Source organism: Colias croceus, chromosome 19 (genome assembly GCF_905220415.1).
Source record: "Colias croceus chromosome 19, ilColCroc2.1".
Taxonomy (NCBI): Eukaryota; Metazoa; Arthropoda; class Insecta; order Lepidoptera; family Pieridae; genus Colias; species Colias croceus.
In genome coordinates, this window is record NC_059555.1 from 509,282 (window position 1) to 527,532 (window position 18,251).

Here is an 18,251-nt window from a genome sequence, read left to right on the forward strand (position 1 = left end):
GCGCAGAGCAGCTAGTCAATAATAGATATAATAACTAGAAATAAAAATAAATGTTCGACTTGTTTTACTGATCGATTTATTTACGAAAACTTGTGAAAAAGATTCGAATAATTATTATCGTTTCGAAAATATTGTGTCGCCCACTTAAGGTGTTCTGAAGGTTTGCACCAAGAGAGGCACCTTGGCGCCCCCCAGAATTTGTCGCCCTGGGCCATCGCCCCCTCTCCCCCCCCTAACGCCGACACTGGCTACACTGACCGACGGGCGCGACGAGCTGGTTGCCGGGCGGGCTGGCGGGGTCGGGCAGCTCGGGCAGGCGGTACAGCAGCCAGTAGTGGTAGCCGAGCGGCTCCTCCGCGTGCCCCGCCAGCGTGTGCACGTAGTGCCCGTTCGGCCACGAGCTCGCCGAGAACTTGAACTGCGGCTCCTGCTCCGCCGCCTGCTGCATCACGTGGTAGAACGAGACGTTCCTGGAATTCAAGTAGTTAGATACACGGAGAAATAAATTGTTGATCTGAAAAGCAAATCGAATGGAAAATGTTGCAATGTATGTTAATAAGTGATAACTGCGTTAAAACAACCGACTTTTAACTTGCACTTGCAAAATTTACAAATACCTACAGACAAAAATGCTCATAAAATAAAAACTACTGGGCCTATCCGAATAAAATTTTTATGGGACCAATTTGACACCATCCCGCATCGAACAAAAAAAGAATCACATAAATCGGTTCAGAAACCTCGGAAATATCGGTGTACATACATAAAAAAAAACATACCGGCCGAATTGATAAAAATAAATAAAAACTTTATTTATTTGCCTTCACAACTTATACTATTACAATAGAACAAAATATGTAAACGTGTAGCATTATGTTGTGAAGGACTAGTGTCTGAAATAGGTCTGTGAAAGACCTGTAGTACAGATCACTAGCCCCCCTCGCGGATGACACTACTACAAATGGCAAGAAGAGAAAAAACAAAACAATAGACTGAACTTAATATCTACTTCTACTTAAAATAATATAGACCTATTAATACGTGACCGGTGTATGTGTAGTGAGTGTTTTTCTGCATGTATGTGTGCGCGTGTAATATGTATGTTTGTATGTGTGGGTGTGTGAATGTGTTAGTTTGTGTGTGCGTCTGCGTGTATGTGTGAGTGCGTCTATGCGTGCGTTTTTGCGTTTGTGCGTGTGTGTGTCATATATAGAAAGATGTATAAACAGTGCGGAATAAACATTAAGTTTTTATGTTTAAAAGATTTTCAGTTTGTTGGTAGTCTAGGGTTTTCAAATAATTAGTTACGGCTGATTTACAATTATATTTATTTTTAGGATATAATTATGTTTAACGTTTTATTTATTAGGTTAAAAATTGTGTGAATGAAAACTTTTGAATTGTAAGGTCGGGCATATCTTATCTTTGCGACGTTGGCTAAATTGTAGGTTTTTGTCAAAAACTAGTTGAGAATGCTGTTTTAAGATTGTTTGTAGTATAAACGATTGTCTAACCGTCAGTAAGTCCCACTTTTTGTATAGTTCGGTGGTAGGGAAACGGTAAGGGAGACCAGCACCAACTTTGAGGATCGAGCGCTGGGCTCGCTCAACTTCTATGAGGTAACTCTTTGCACTACCGCCCCAAGATGTTATACAATAATTTATCAAAGAGCTACATAGGGCAAAGTAAACCATTTTAATGACTTGGTGATCACCTATATGTCTTAAGCCCTTAAATATGTAAATTAATTTACGCAGTCTTGTTACAAGTACATTTATATGTGGTTTGAAAGATAGGAGCTGATCAATAGTTATGCCCAGATATTTAATAGTTTCAGTCCTCTCGAGTATTGGACATTGGCAATTCGGAAGAATGGATGAACAAGAGTGAGCTGCAATAGCAAAAGATGAAGATGGAAGCATTTTATTTCTATGTGCAAAAACCATATATTTTGTTTTCATTACGTTTAACGTTAGGATGTTGCATTGGAGCCAGATACAGACAGTATTAAATCCCTGTTGAGCGTAATTGAATACCTCCTCCCATGAATTACCAACAAAGAAAAGGGCAGTGTCATCGGCAAAAGTGATGACTTTACCATGTGGGAGATTGAGGTTGCACAAGCCATTGATATAAATCAAGAAGAGCGTTGGCCCGAGTATACTTCCTTGAGGAATTCCATATTTAACTGATAATTCATCACTAGTTGCATCACTATTTAGCCTGACACGTTGTCTTCTATCAGTCAAATAGTCACTGATTAGTTTTAACCTCCTCCTTTTTTTTAAAGTCGGTTAAAAAGATTGGATAATACGTAACTAGAATATTTTTTAAGTGGAGATTGAATTATATAGCATAATATAAAAAACGCATACTGTGACATAAAAGGAATATAATATTCTCGCTGACTTAAATGAAAAATATCAAATTCTTAATGAATTTTATTCTTTACGACTCTACTTTATCTATTTTTGAAATAAACGTTTGTATGATTTGAGTTTCTTATGATTTATTTTAGGGTAATAATTAAACATTTATAAAAAAAAATATTATAAAGAACAGATTCTTATGAAATTTTATATTATTGCAAACTATAGTGTTACATAAGATGGTACTAAGTACAATACCTTGGCGACACCATATACAGGGTATAGTTTTCAGTAACATTGGTGCCGAGCCAGAGCGTGTAAGTGAAGGACACGTTCCGAGCGTCCGAGTCGTTGCCGGTGTGCGCCTGGTACGCTACCTTCAGGTTACCGTCACCACCGTTCTCTGAAAATAGATTTTTTTTTTATATTTTTATATCTGCGATCGGCCATTGACTACGAGCAGATATAAAAAATAGGATATGGAATATAATATAAAAAGGTTTAAATAGGTATTACCACAGGGTATTACTTTATAATATTAATAATATTTTAAATTTAATTTTTGATGTCGTCATTATAAACGAGCGTTGCAGAAATTTTCTCTGCTACGCTTTTTGATATCGTTATATTTCTCGTATAGTTTGTGCATATAATTGGAATGTTGAATACTACTTATAATAGTAGGATTTAAAGATCATTTTTTCGTGAGAACCATTTCATTAGCGTATGCGCGTATGCAATCGATTCAGTATTCGCGTTTACACGCGCTCTACATTCTTTGAGAACCGGGCATATTTAAGCGTGTTCACTCAAACTGACAGAGTCGTGTCAGTATCAGCATGTAAGTATTATACGATTTTAAAAGCCCGTCAACTTAACGAGTTCAGCGTATGACAAAACACGCCTTCATACGCGAAAAAATATACGCGCGTTCATGTGCTTCTAGAAACCTATAAACGCTTGTCTAAAATTTCTTTATTGAAACATTGAGATATACATATGGAGACGACACCGCCTACATCACTTATGTTCCGCTCAACTTTTATTTGTTTTAAAGTAAAACGCATTAAATATGGCAATATGCCTTCGTGTGTGTTACGATATTGCACAAATAATACAAATAATACGGAAAATTGCAAAGGAATAACTTTCGTCGGTAAGACTAAGACCTAACCAGATAATAATTTTTAAAAACTTAGAGCAAAAAAATGGCGCACAGATTTTGTTCGTGGTGTCTCCTCCATACGTAGTAATAAAAAAATGGCGCACAGATTTTGTTCGTGGTGTCTCCTCCATACGTAGTAATATTATCTCAATGCACTGAAAAGGTATAGTTACCAAACGGCTCGTGTCGGGTGTCGAGCAGCTTGTCGCTGCAGTGCGGCGGGCGCACGGCGGCGAGCGACGCGGGCGTGAGCGCCGCGACGGCGGCGGCGGTGCTCTGCACGTCGCCCCACCCGCCATCCGCCGCCTGCCGCTCCACCAGCCACTTGCGCGCCGCGGGCAGGCTCCAGTGCTGCTGCGCGCCCGGACCGCTGTCCGACTCTTCGAGAGCCTCGATTAAATAAATAAATAAATAAATCCTTTATTTGCATTTAACCCATTGAGCCCGAACGGCCGATCTGACCACAACACAATAGATTTTCTATTGTGTCTGTGATTCCGGGGGCTGAGTTATTAAACATGGTATTTTTGGGTGTTATAACTTACAATATTACATTATGTTTAGCCGTTATTTTACAGCGTGCAAATTCACGATCATTCTCAATTCTGCCTCGAAAATGATAAGCTTTTTAGAAATATATGGTTTCAAGATATTAATTATTGTTGACGTAAACTGGTACAGTGATAAAATATAGTTTTATTACAGTATTCAAACTGATTGCGTAGATATTTTAAATAGGTAAAATGAATTTAATTGATGATAGTTTATTGAGCAAATAGAGAAAATGACACCAAATTTTATGCAATTTATCATTTATACACTGGAAAATCATTATATTAATCTTATTAATCTTAATTCAAAGTTTGAACACGAACTTATCGTAGATAAAATAACACATTAATAAAATTTTGAAATATATTACCCTAAGTCTTGTCTCGTATTTCCAAAACCCACCTGTATAACCAACAAGATCACCATCAATATACTGTCTGGGAGAATGTGATTGTGCTGTATCTCAAACTCAAACATTTATTTATTCAATTAGACTTTTAGAAACACTTTCGAATCGTCATTACATATTTTAACATTTACCACCGATTCGGAAAGCAGTATCTATCATCTATGCAGGTTTTATAAATACCTGTATAGCCAACGCAGTAGTTGTAAGTGAGCCGAAGCTCCCATCGGGGTGCTGTTGTCTCGCGAGCCCCGCCATGGGGCGCCGCACGAAGTGCAGCAGGCTGCGGTGCCGGTGGTCCTGCACCACGCAGCGGAGCGCCAGGATCACCATCGATATGGTGTCTGCGGGATAATTATCCCTTTACAATTGTACAGTATAGTACTTATATTTTGAAATTAAAGAATATCATTGTACTGTATAGTATGTATCTTTTGGAATTAAACTGTATATCATAACTAACCGTGCCCCATAGTTTCATCCAGTTTGCTGCACTTTTGTTGGTCCTAATGTGATGAATGGGCTATCTAACTCCGAATTTTTTTTTCAAATCGGACCAGTAGTTCCTGAGATTAGCGCGTTCAAACAAACAATCTCTTCAGCTTTATTATATTTGTATAAATATATATAATCTACCTGATTAAATGCTAATGATATAAAGCTGAAGAATTGTTTTTCTTTGTTAGATAACCGGGCGATATCAGGGCGAGTCGTTATTACCTATATTTTAAAGTTGTAGAGTTTTTGAACAGGCCAATAATTTTTCTTTTTATTTATAATGAAAACTATTATAATAATTAGGTTTCGGTTCGGTGTTCTGACATGGTATAAATGTACCATCCTGTATACAGAATTTACAATAACAGCGTTTCACGTCAAAAATATTAGGATTATACATTGTCGAGAAAGTAACTGACTATTTTTTAATAACCTTTTTTTTTTACCCACGGCCCCCGGGGAAGGAGCCGTGGATTATGTCGGATTCTTACCGACTAAAACCCCACTGTTTTCCGTAGAGCCGCTTTAATGATGGGGCCGCGGGTATTGGTTAGAATTCTTAAAGTTGTGGGTGATAGGCTAGTATTTTTATACAGTCATGTTACTTTACTATACTTTTATATATATATAATATATACTTTTGATAATACAATGTATAAAAAGCTTTCAATACAATGTAGGTATGTTTTCGTGACTAATGGAATAAGCATAACTACAAGCTTTTGGTATGTTAATGGTTAGTTGTGTCGTGTTTTCAAAGTTATATGTTTTTATTGCACGAAACATGAAATTTCATTTCTGTAAATCAATTATTCATACAATTGATGACATAGTTGTCTAGACAGGCTTTCACGCGCCTGGTTAATTGTTATGAATCAATTTTCAGTAGTGAGTGATGTCATAATTTTTCCTTTCCCTATCCCGTGAGTATGATCATTTTTACATGTGTATGGTTACGCTGATAAAACCACGGGAAAAAGCTTGTATTTGTATAACTTATATTTAATTTTGTTACGTAAGCTTCATTCATCAACTACCAAGTAACAACAAAAAGCATTCAGTTTCATTTGAGTGAAAGACTACACATCCATCCCCACATACTTTATATTAGTTTTATTAGTAGTAACTAGCTTTGCGCCCGCGTCTTTGCCCTGTGATGTGTGGTGTGCGTGGAGAGAAATAAAACGAATGATGGTTGGTTATACACTGACTTTTATTAGATAAATTACCCCTTTTTATAATAAAATGTAAATAGGTACTTAAACTAAATATCTATCCGATTACAGGCGTCGGATTACTATCTCTAGTTACTAATTAAGGAGAAATAATATTCCAGTAACAATTAAAATAATTAAATATAATATTCTTTATAGTTTTTAAAGACACGTGTGACCTAAATTCCTTAGTGATATCTGATAGGAGTCACATTATATTTATATATAGGTATAAGTACACACATATACCTAATACCTACATTACAGCCCGCGTTTTCAAAGGAAAACCTGCATAGTTCACGTTCCCGTGGGATTTCCGGAATATCCTATCGACCTATCCTATGTCCGTCTAAATTTCATTATAATCGGTTAAGTACTTAATGCGTGAAAACCATACATACATACATACAAACCTTTATAATATTAGTATAGACAAAACAAAATAGATTACCCAGGCTATGATCAGCTGCCGCGTTCGCGATATCCAACAACCTTCTAATATGGCGGCGTCTGACATGCGCTGCCGAGGAACACGCAGCCAAAGTTGCATATGCGAACTCCAGGTCATGAGGTGGTTCTCTATGGAGTAGCGCGGAGACCAGGTCTCTGCCGTGGAAGGAGCGAGGGTCCTTGCAGAGCGCGCCCAGGGCTAGTGTGTATGCTGCGAGGCGCCCGAGCGGTGGGGGGGACTCGTGGTGCCTGGTGAAGATAAAGTTAAGGGCAAAATTAATGTTTAATTTATTGTTAATGTTAATGTTGGAGTTAATGTTAATTTTAATGTTAACGTTAAAGTTAATGATAAAGTAAATGTTAAAGTTAAAAGTGAAGTCCCGCGTCCCCAAGTGGGGTAGATGCATTGTGAATACATCTGTTTCACTGATCGATTTTCTTTAGGGACAAGTAGGTGATCAGCCTTCTGTGTCCTGCCAGTCCGAGATATTTTTTTCCCTATGTCTCCACCGCGAATCGAACCCAGGACCCCTTGGTTCGCTTACTTGTCAACCACTGTACCAAGGAATCTGACGGTTTTCAATTGAATATAAGATACGCTGTGATATCAAATTGATAGTTTAATTTCTTTACCCGCTCTTTGACTGTCGCACGAAAGCTATATAATTAAACTTTCATAACTAACAAGAAAAAGGTCAGTTCGCATAAATGCATACAAAATTGAACAATGCAATTCCCTTGATCGCGTCTCATTTGAACTGCGTTGAACACGCACTCTAGCAATATTGTACAATGGAAACGGCAATCCAACCTGACCTATATAAGTATTTTTAATTTGCAACCCCCGGCGGTTTTAATCAACGTTATCATTGCTACGTTTAACTTCTGTATTGTTTGGTTGTGTTAATTTTTTGCTGGTTTTTATTTTTTCTAGAAATGGTCATTTCGTGGTGTTTAGGTTAGTGACAAAAGAACAACCGTATTAATATTAGAAATATAGGAAGATATATCTGTATAACAATACTAGATATGCTTTGTTTTAATTAATTAACTTGTGTAGGTACCATCCATAATTTCTATAGTTATTTTTAACATCTATATATATAAAACTCAAAGGTGACTGATATAGTGATCTATCAACGCACAGCCCAAACCACTGGACGTATCGGGCTGAAATTTGGCATGCAGGTAGATGTTAGGACGTAGGCATCCGCTAAGAAAGGATTTCCCGAAATTCTTGCGGGAACGGGGAAAAAAGGGGATGCACGTACAAAGTCGTGGGCGGAAGCTAGTATTTAATAATAGATTTCATGAATGTATTTTAAAAGCATTAATTGCCACTTCACAACTTCTCTGCGGCTAACAAAATTACGTTTCTATCAAGGATTGAACCAAAAACTAATTTGTTAAGCTTACCACTGTACCAAAGAGGCGCTCTGATGAGATCCGCCTAGATTAAATAATTTAAAAAAGCCTCGGAGCATTTTCATAATCTTCCATTAGTAACGGTACATTAATTTTGCCTGAAGTAAGATTAATGCATGACTACGTAAATTAAAATATTATTTAATTTGGGAAGATTATTTTAATATTCAACAGTATTTTTTACATACTAGCTTATCACATACGGCTTTACTTGTTAAATTATCAATTTCCAATCGTTATAAGCTTTCTACAAAAGAAGGCTTTATTGTATAAGCTTTTTTATTTCAATATTAATATGCCGTGGGCAGTCTTTTTAAAGATATTTTAAAGCTTCAACTTATCGCCTTAATTTCAAATATATGTAATTCTGTATTTTCACAATGTAGGTCTATTGAATGTGTTTCATCACGATAAGTGCCGTAGAAATAAGTCGTCCTAAAACGAGAGAATAGAATTTAGTACATCGTCCGATTTTTAAGTCATCTTAAAACCATAAATTATTTTGATGAAAACAATTAAGAAAGATACAGCAACAGTTGCAATATACACACACTCCTAAAAAACAGTTCTTAGTTCTTACTATCTTAGGAGCCTGGGGTCACTTTCATTTGTTAAATTATTGAGTAAAAATAATTTTTATTTATTAACCGACATAATTATTGTTAGGTACGTTTTCATCGGAATAATTAACTAAAACTAGTAGGTTCTAGATTGATTATGTCTACGCCAAATTTTCATCACAATCCATTCACTAGTTAATGCATAACATAGCACAAAACAAACGTATAAACTAAATCCTAATTCACGTAAATGACATTGTTTATTCAAACGAAGCCAGGGCGTGTATTTAGTGGAATATAATTTGAGCAGTAATGTAGTTAACGGGTTGGAACAGCTATTTGCCGCGGTTTTGGTTAAATTCCATCTCAGCGCTGATATTGTGTTGCGAAGTTGTTTATTGATGTTGACATGGTAATCGTAGTTTAATATTATTATGTGTTAAGGGCCCTTAGTAGGTGAAAACGGCAAAATGGACTGTTTTCTATGAGCAATTATAATTGAATATATTGAAGTTTTTTCACACTGAAATTTCTAATATGTATTACAGAACGTATGTGTGATGGGATGACTGTTTCCAAAACACGATTGGAAAAATTTTGCTCGATAAAAAAAAATCCTGAAGTTACCTCTAAAATATAATATAAAAGCTCATTACAACCGTATTTTACGATAAAAATTCAAATAAAATCACAAGTACATACCTATGTACATACCTATGTACTTGTGATTTTATTTGAATTTTTATCGTAAAATACGGTTTTAATGAGCTTTTATCGAGATTATTTTATCGAGAAGGTACCTACCTTCTCGATTTCATGACTGTTTTAGATTTAGAAAATACTAAATATTTTCATTCACTTTTTGATAAAAATGTGAATGGCGCTTACGATTTTTAGTTTCGAGCACGTTGATTCCATACTAAACGCGGACCCTCTCACCCCTTACCTAAATATAATTAAGATAGATAAGAACCCCTTAAGTGTTCTGTGTTAGTTATAAAAAGAACTTTCAATAATAAAACGCTTAAGAAGGTGGTTTTTACTCATTTACAAAATTGCATAAGCCATAATGCATTTATATCTGCAATAAAAACTACAAGAAAAAAAAATCTTTAACCCTATTTGTAAAATCATTTGTCTAATTAGAATTTTTTATTGAATCCGAAAATTTCATGTTTATTAGTGAGATTGATTTCTATAACTCGGTTCTATTCATTTGAAGAATTCTTTATGTATAAAAAATAGAACCTTAAAATCTATTATTCCCTGAGTCTTTTACAGGAATGAAAGATCTCGCAGCATTACTATTTCTTATTTCATATTGTTCTCTTTATTATGGTATTGTAGGTACTTACTTGGACATCATGAGCAGTATTTCGATTTCCATCTGTTTAGCAGATAGCTGCATTTCCAGGCTTTGCTGCTCAATCTCTTTCCCAGTGTTGTTAGCCAACTGAAAGGGAAATCATATTATGTTATGGGTAGTAGATTTTCGCCCGCAGCTTCGCACGCGTAGTCAAAGGAAAACCCGCATATTTCCCGTTCCCGTGGTATTATCGGGATATAAAACTATCATTTGTTAATTCAAGTTACTATGTGTGTGTCAAATTTCATGAAAATCGGTTCAGCAGTTTTTGCGTGAAGGAGTTACAAACAAGCAAACATAAATCTTTCGCTTTTATAATATTAGTAGCATAGTTTTTCCGGTAGGCAACACATGGAAGACGCAATTTGCTTACCACCAGGCAAGGCATCTGCTTTTTTGCCTCCCTATAACATAAAATACATAAGTGATAATCATGCTTATTTCATCAACGTCGTTTTCAAAGTATTAATTTTTTGTAGTTACTTAATTTATTTTTCACATTAAACTGCGAGTAAACAAGCTTCATTTGCTATCATTCCTATTTATCCCTTCATTGGCTAAATATTGGTTTTTAGATCGCCCTTTTTATGACAAGTTCATTAGATTAATTAAAAATGGCGGTTTACTAAACACGTAGTTAATTAAAATACAGACACAATATTTACATAATGGCCAAGCATGAGAACGCAAAAAATATTTACGATTTTAATAAAAGTTTCGTTTAATATTTGCAATACTGAAAGGTCGACCTTTCTCAAATATGAAATCGGGCGGGTCCTAAAAAAATAAAGCTTTGTGTATTTTATTGTTTGTTAAAAAAAGTCACAGCAATTTCAACCAAACTTTTGTTCACTATGGTATGTATTTTTGTTTATAAAATAACAAAAGTTATTGTATTGACTTTTAATTGAAATCTGCAATATGTAAAGAAAAATATTTCAGCAAAGAATACACAGATTTATCACATAACCTATGCATGAAAAAGCATCTTTGCAATATGAAGTACTTATCACAATAAATTATGTGGTTATTGCCTGCCTCTACAGATCTGTAATTATCTCTATGGACTTTCGTATTTATTGTACAATTTTATAATTAATTTACCTGCAAAAAATCTACCAAAATTATGTAACTACGCAAACATTCATGGGTGGTGGTAATCGTTTATCATATACCATCAGGCATACCCCCAGCTCAGTTTCTGCTCTAACATAAATATTTTTCTGGACAAATATTTTCAGGACAATTTTCACACACGGCACGATCTAATCCCATACTAAGCTTTCGCTTGTGTTATGGAAACCAGATGGCAGATAAACATACATATATATATATAATTTTACATAAATACTCATATACATAATTAACACCCAGACATAGAGCAAACATCTATGTTCATTACACAAATATTTGCCCCGGGTGGGAACCCACGAGTCACGACCTCTGGCTTGGAAGGCAGGGCCAACCAACCAACCAAGTCAACCGGTCAGTCGAAAAACAGAGCTTACACTTCACCCTGGCAATACCTACCTGTAAACTTAAACATTAATTATCATCGTAACCTACCTGCAGTGTCAACATAACATGATGAGTATCATTCCCCCAGCCCCAATCCAACTGGCGATGGTTCAGCAGATACTGCAGGGCCTTCTGGATCGCCTGGCCCTCGTTCAGCGGTTCTGTCTCCCAGAGGACCGTGCTGGCTGGCGTGCTGCTCGCTGCCCTGGTGGTTGGCGCTTCGGTTTCTGATGAAATAAAAAAAGTACTTATTATGAAATTAAAGACGGATTTTGAACACGATTTAATCATTGTTTTATTTATCCCGATGATATTATAAGTAAAAGGTTGTATAAGTTATGAGCGCCGGAATGTCACGTCGGAATATGGCTATTTAGCCACATTTTACTTCAGTTAAATCATGTGTGAGTTAGTGTATCTACCGTTTTTGAAGATCGAATGTTGTGATGCTAACCTTCTTTCACAAACACGAAACGAAAATTATTTCGTTTAGCAAATCGCTCCAGCCATTCAGGTGTGATGCCGTGACAAAGGGAAATAAGTTTAATTTTGTATACTATAAACAAATAGACATCATAACTAATAATTCATATTAATATTAAAATTACAATGTTATACATACCAGTCTGCGCAATGGCCGTGGAAGCTACCACCAAGAGCGCGCACAGCGGTGGTAGTGTGTGCGACAGCATAGTTACCTGCAAGGAACAAAATGGGTTACCATAATATTATAAGAATATTAAATAAAGTTCGTAAATGTTTGTTACTGTTTGCTGTATTAGTTAAAAGTATAGCCATTTTTTAAATAATATGAGGGAAGATTAAATTTATTGTTTGTTAGTTAAAAAACTAGTCATACGACTTAAAAGAAATAAGCTTCTGCAGGGTTTTTATATCGAGACTCAAACAAGGCAGAATCGAGCAAAACCAGGAAAAACAACTGTATACGAAAACAAACATTAGGTACATAAAGCACACCTGCAAGAAAGTAACTCGATTCTTCCGGGAGAAAAAGGTAAAAAACGTCAGAAATTTCCAGAAATATCTCTCGATATCAGATTGACGGTGTCGTTTGTATGATATGTGACGTTTGAGGTTCGGTTACGGTTGCTGTTCACTTCCAGTGTAGGTGAATATCTTTAAATGAGTGTGTTTTGTCTTAAGTGACGCTATGAAGCGAGCGTTTTGAAGTCTTATTTTATTTTCTTGATTTTGTATGTTATCGCAAGTATGAAAAGGTAGATTGCTTTTGCGTGTGCTTTATAATTAAAGTGGTGTGTAAAGCGATGTTACTACATTTTTATTCTATAAGGTTTTGCAGAAAAAGAGCCATTTAATCGTATTAGGGAGGCAAATTTGGTATTTCGTATGATTAATTAGTGATACGATTAGTAGTGATTAGTAGACCTAAATATATTTATTTCAAGTTAAATCATTTTTTTAACATTTTATTGCACACACATAAGAAATAGAAATATGTACAGAACTTTACCAAAGTACTAACAGAGCATAAACATGAAGATACCAAAACCGCTCATATCATAGCCACAAGCGCGACACGAGAACAAGACAATTTATATGTTACAAAGATCCCGCTTCATGTGGTGCGAGATGAATGAACTTCCATCTCGCGCTGTCATCCTGGTACTTATTATTGTCAAAAGTATATTTAGACGTGGATGAAATATTTTGTATGTAAAATATGTGTGTCATACGAATTTGAGGTATTTTGTTTATTTAATAAAAAAAGCGTGTGTGCCGAGCACACGTGACAGAAGTGAAACTTCTTTGGCAAGATTCAAAGATACTATATAATATTATAACATATTATAAGATTTCGCCTTTCCCTGACGTGACGGTATTGCTTTGCCGCGACCTTGAAATTTTACTCTCAACGCGCCTAAAGAAGTTTCAATTCAAAAATATGTCTACACGTGGCTACACTCCCTAATCATTATCTACATATTTGTAAATATGTAGATAATGATTGTATAAATGACCAAATTACGGCGAAATTGGTGTCCCAATTTTCCTTCCTTTTTTTTATTCATTTTCCCTACATACTTTTACAACTTAATTTGAATTCATTAAAATATAGATAATTAAAATAATTAATAAATACTTCATCTACTTAAGAATGCAAAAAGGATGGAATGAAACCCTTTTCCATTTTCAGATAGAGCTTAATATAATAGAAATAATGAATACACACTTGAATGAAACAGACTCTTTTTCTAATTTAATAAATTCTAGAATTGATATCATGGACTCTATAATATCAACTCTATAAAATAGAGTATTATTATTTTTAACAAGTCGACAAAAGTCATATAATAATAGAATTCATTAAAAGTGTTAGGTATTAAATAAATATATAACCAGATTTTTAGCCCCTCATTATATTGATAAGCGATTATATTTTCCTTGTTATTAAGGAGCTAGATTAAAAATAATTAATATAGGTAAAACAAACGAGGCGGCGTTAGCGCCTAGAGCGGTTCACGGGCGAGCGCTGCCACGCTCTTCAATTAGTGCACCAGACGGAAAATTAGCAACGCCCTGTTAGACACCGGCCTTAGTGCACGGGCGTATGTATCGCGGCGTTTTTTTATTTTTACTGGATTGGGATTTTAGGATATTGAGTAACTGTTCTGTTACCCAATTACCTCACATTTATAAGAAAAAGGACCACAGATAATGAATAGTTTTAGTTATTACATATAATAAATATACAGATAACATAATTCTGAACATTAAAGTAAAGGAAGCTAAGCAATAAAAACTATAAACTTAGATGCAAATAAAAGTAGCTGATATATCTTATGATATGTCTAAAAAAAGAGACATTTTAAAAACATTTCAATCGTATATTGATAAGTCTTCATAACAGAGTAATAAATAGATGTTAACTTATTTGTTAATTTATACATTTTTAAAGACCCCTGAATTTTAAAAGTCAAAAAATAAAAATTACACACTAATAGTTAAGAACCGTTCGGTGGCCAGCGCCCTATTACCTACGCATGTCGTTTATTCAATTATAATTTACAATCTGTATTGCTTCAAAACATTTAATTAAAAATAAATTTATGTAAGAGAAAAGAAAATAAAAATAAGTAACTAGAAGGTATATCTAGTAGGTAACAAAGTAGAAATATTCACAATATTTTTCATACGTATTTCCTTCGTTCTGGAAATCTGGAGTCAGAAGGGAGTCAGCGTCGCGTTTGCGTTTATATTTTAAATTAAAAATGAATATTCGCAACGTTTTACCATTTTGTTAATATATACTTTCAATTTATTAACTAGAACTAAATTGTTGAAAATGGTGCAAGAAATACAAAATTTTCTAGAACGAAATAGTACGTAATTTAATTAAAATGCAAAATTATTATTAAAATATTTAATAAAAAATAGAACTGAAGGAGCGTTTCTACAGCTTGTTCATAATAATTACCCTAGGTACTAGATGTTAAAAAATACATTACCTACAAACTACAAAAAATAATTGGGCGCGGTGGCCTGACTATCGAGGCAGATGTATTTCACATATTTATTATGTTACAATTGATTTTCTATACTGGCACTCAACTGGCAAGTTATTGCACGCCTCATAAGCGAAGCGTTGAGGTGGGTACTACTGTCACTTCGCGCAAAACATCTGATTTTTCAAACTTAAAATGTCTTTATGTATCATACATTGCACTTGTAAGATAATACATACACACACATATTAAGAAAAAACACTATTTTTAACATTCATGATATTTTTGATGTCATTTTTGTTAGTTAAACTAGTTAAAAAACAGTTTAAAAAAGGTCTGTCTTGGACGTCCGTGTGTCTGTATGTGCGGAGGATTTTCTTGTTAACACGATAGCGACCGAAATACTTTGCTAATCGAGTCTTTTTTTTTCTCTTACGCTTGAGTATGCTCAGGAATGGAACCCTTTCATTTTTCAGGGTCTGATTCGATGTGGTTTAATTGTTATTAAATAAACAAAAATAATAATTAATAAATAATTATTAAAAAAAATTATTTTATAAAATTGAACATGTAGAAAATAAAAAAACTTTCATGTGCAATTTTTGGGAAAAAAATAAATTTTACAACCTCAAAATACCGTTCTGATTACGGTATAGAGACTCGAAGAGCTGGCGCACACGTGCTACGCACATGACGTGTTGAACGGTACTTGGCGCCAGGCTCTATCGAGCCTGTTAATTTTCAATTTAAATTACCATCTAATTTAACAGTAGTGACACCTTGAAAGATCTTGAGACAGTACAAGAGCATTGGCACATGAGAACAAGTGTATCTACATACTTATATTATGAATGAATGAATGAATGAATGAATGAAACATTTATTGACAACAAAGTATACAAGCCGCACAGAAACAGAAAAAAAGTAAGAACAAAAACATGGTGAAAAAAAAAACAAACTTAAAAACTAAAACAATATAGGTACCTATTACACAATCAAAAACTTACAACCTAAAAATTAGATAAGTACTGTGCGGCAACGTCTGTTGTCAAAAGGGGCTTCTCAGTATAAAGCTGCAGTGACTTTTGAGTCAACTAGCAACACTGATTTTCAGAAACCCCTATTGACAGTCGGAGTTACAGCCTGTGTGATGTGTGTGCGTGAGTGAGTGAGTGGGTGAGTGTGTATGTGTGTGTGTGTGAGTGTGAGTGTGTATATACACCTTTATAAATAATCAATTTTATTGTAAAGGATAAGATTATGAGGCGTGCACTTTTGGATTTTCCAAACTTATTTTCCTACTGTAGGTATATTTATTTTAAAAGAGCAACTATGGAGTTTCTTGCCGGTTCCGATCTCGATAGATACTGCTTTCCAAATCGGTGGTAAATTTAGAAAAATGTAATGACGATTCAAAAGTGCTTTTATAAGAAGTCTAATTGAATAAATAAATGTTTGAGTTTGAGTTTAATACGCCTCTATGGAAAATCGAACCCAGAGTCGACCCCTTTCAGTTCTACGCTCGCGTTAACCAAAGAGGCGGTCACATATTACGAAAAGCGAGGGCATAAATATAAAACATTGAACATATCGCAGTGACATTTAAAATGTGGATCCGAGCGTGTCTTTATAGCGACTTTGTGATTCTATTTCACCAAGGGTTGTCACTATAAACTATTATGCAACTGTTATATTAATTAATTTAGAAATATAGTGTTCAAATGGTGTGTCTCTACATTTATACAACACGAACTTACCGCCCGCGGCTTCGCCCGCTTTGTCTAAAACCGAATAAATTATATACTTAAACCTTTCTCTTGAATCACTCTATCTATTAAAAAAAACCGCATCAAAATCCGTTGCGTAGTTTTAAAGATTTAAGCATACAAAGGGACATAGGGACATAGGGACAGAGAGAGCGACTTTGTTTTATACTATGTAGTGATGGTACAACGATTTCAATAAAGCAATTACATGTCTGTATTAAAACATTTCAATCCTTTTACTTTTATTCAACCATAAATTTTTTACAATCGTAATTAATAAACATAGGTCTTTTCCATTTTACATCAAAAATAGGCTGTTTGACAAAGTACATAGACGCTAATAAATCAAACAATAGACAATTACTTATCAATTTCGGGCTATCAAATATTCATACACAATACACGCATACCTAACACAATATTCTGCAAGGGACGTCGATACACAGTAAAAAACAACCATAGATAATAATACCTTGTATGTACATGTAAATATTCTACATAAATATACACAGTAAAAATCAAGCACAGATACGTAATAATAACTTGTATGTACACGAAAATATTCTACATCGATACACAGTAAAAATAAACCACAGATAGGTAATAAATTTCAACGCAGCCCTAATTTCATCCCCAAGGTATCGTGGCGCGGTAAAAATGCAAATTGTCTGCCGTTCTAATGCATATTTTACATACGTCGATAAGCATATTTGCATGTGTTAGGTGTGTATGAATATTTGATAGCTCGAAATTGAGCTGGAATGTCGTTAAATGGAACGCGTGAATAAAAATCGTTTTGGTTGATTTTTGTTGGCGTTTTCAGTCTCTTTTATTTAGTTCGGGTACTGTGTACAACGTAGTCTATGTAAGTTTTTGAATGAGGTTGTAGCGACGACAAGCCAATATACGAGTTATCGAACTTCAAGTGTAGCGCAAAGAAAGCTCACACGGTAACTCATATATAAACAGTTCGTGCGCTATGCACGGACAGTCACGGGCTTGTCGGGACGCGGGTGGGTCGCATTAGGTCGAATATTAATTACATACGAATAAATATATGTAGTTAACGAAATATAACCTTTTGCGTAGTTATTCATCTTTTATTACACCTGCACATAACAAGCCCCAACATTGGTGACTCCCGACGAAAAGTGAACATTATTATAGTGAATTGCATCATTAAAAAAACATTATAAACTTTAAACAGATTAGGATTGTAAGTAGTTTTAGTTATGAAAAATGCTTGTATTTCAACTTGTTATAAGCAGAATATTTTTTTAAGCTTGCTCTTTAGGTTGTTAAAAATATTGTAAATTCTAATCACTAGATTTTTTTAATGACGGTCGAAAAGACAAACGTATTATGTAAGTTTATGTTAAAAAACAACATAACCTAAAATATCATCCTAAGCCGTGTCTGTCTCTACTACACCGATTTTCATTCTATTTTCATCATAGTGAAATCTCGAGGAAGGTTT

At 34.7% G+C, this 18,251-nt stretch overlaps 1 protein-coding gene across 3 annotated transcripts in view; it reads right to left on the reverse strand.

The window, feature by feature from the left end:
• Positions 1–18,251, reverse strand: part of LOC123700529 (uncharacterized protein CG3556) — a 58,329-nt gene that overhangs the window by 804 nt on the left and 39,274 nt on the right. For all 3 annotated transcript variants that reach the window (XM_045647769.1, XM_045647768.1, XM_045647767.1), the window contains 8 exons: positions 12,146–12,221; positions 11,572–11,750; positions 9,995–10,092; positions 6,656–6,903; positions 4,676–4,836; positions 3,708–3,924; positions 2,628–2,772; positions 259–470 (listed from right to left, as the gene is read on the reverse strand). In XM_045647769.1, the coding sequence (XP_045503725.1) occupies positions 259–470; positions 2,628–2,772; positions 3,708–3,924; positions 4,676–4,836; positions 6,656–6,903; positions 9,995–10,092; positions 11,572–11,750; positions 12,146–12,215 (1,330 nt within the window). In that variant the 5' untranslated portion in view covers positions 12,216–12,221. The remainder of the gene's footprint in view (positions 1–258; positions 471–2,627; positions 2,773–3,707; positions 3,925–4,675; positions 4,837–6,655; positions 6,904–9,994; positions 10,093–11,571; positions 11,751–12,145; positions 12,222–18,251) is intronic.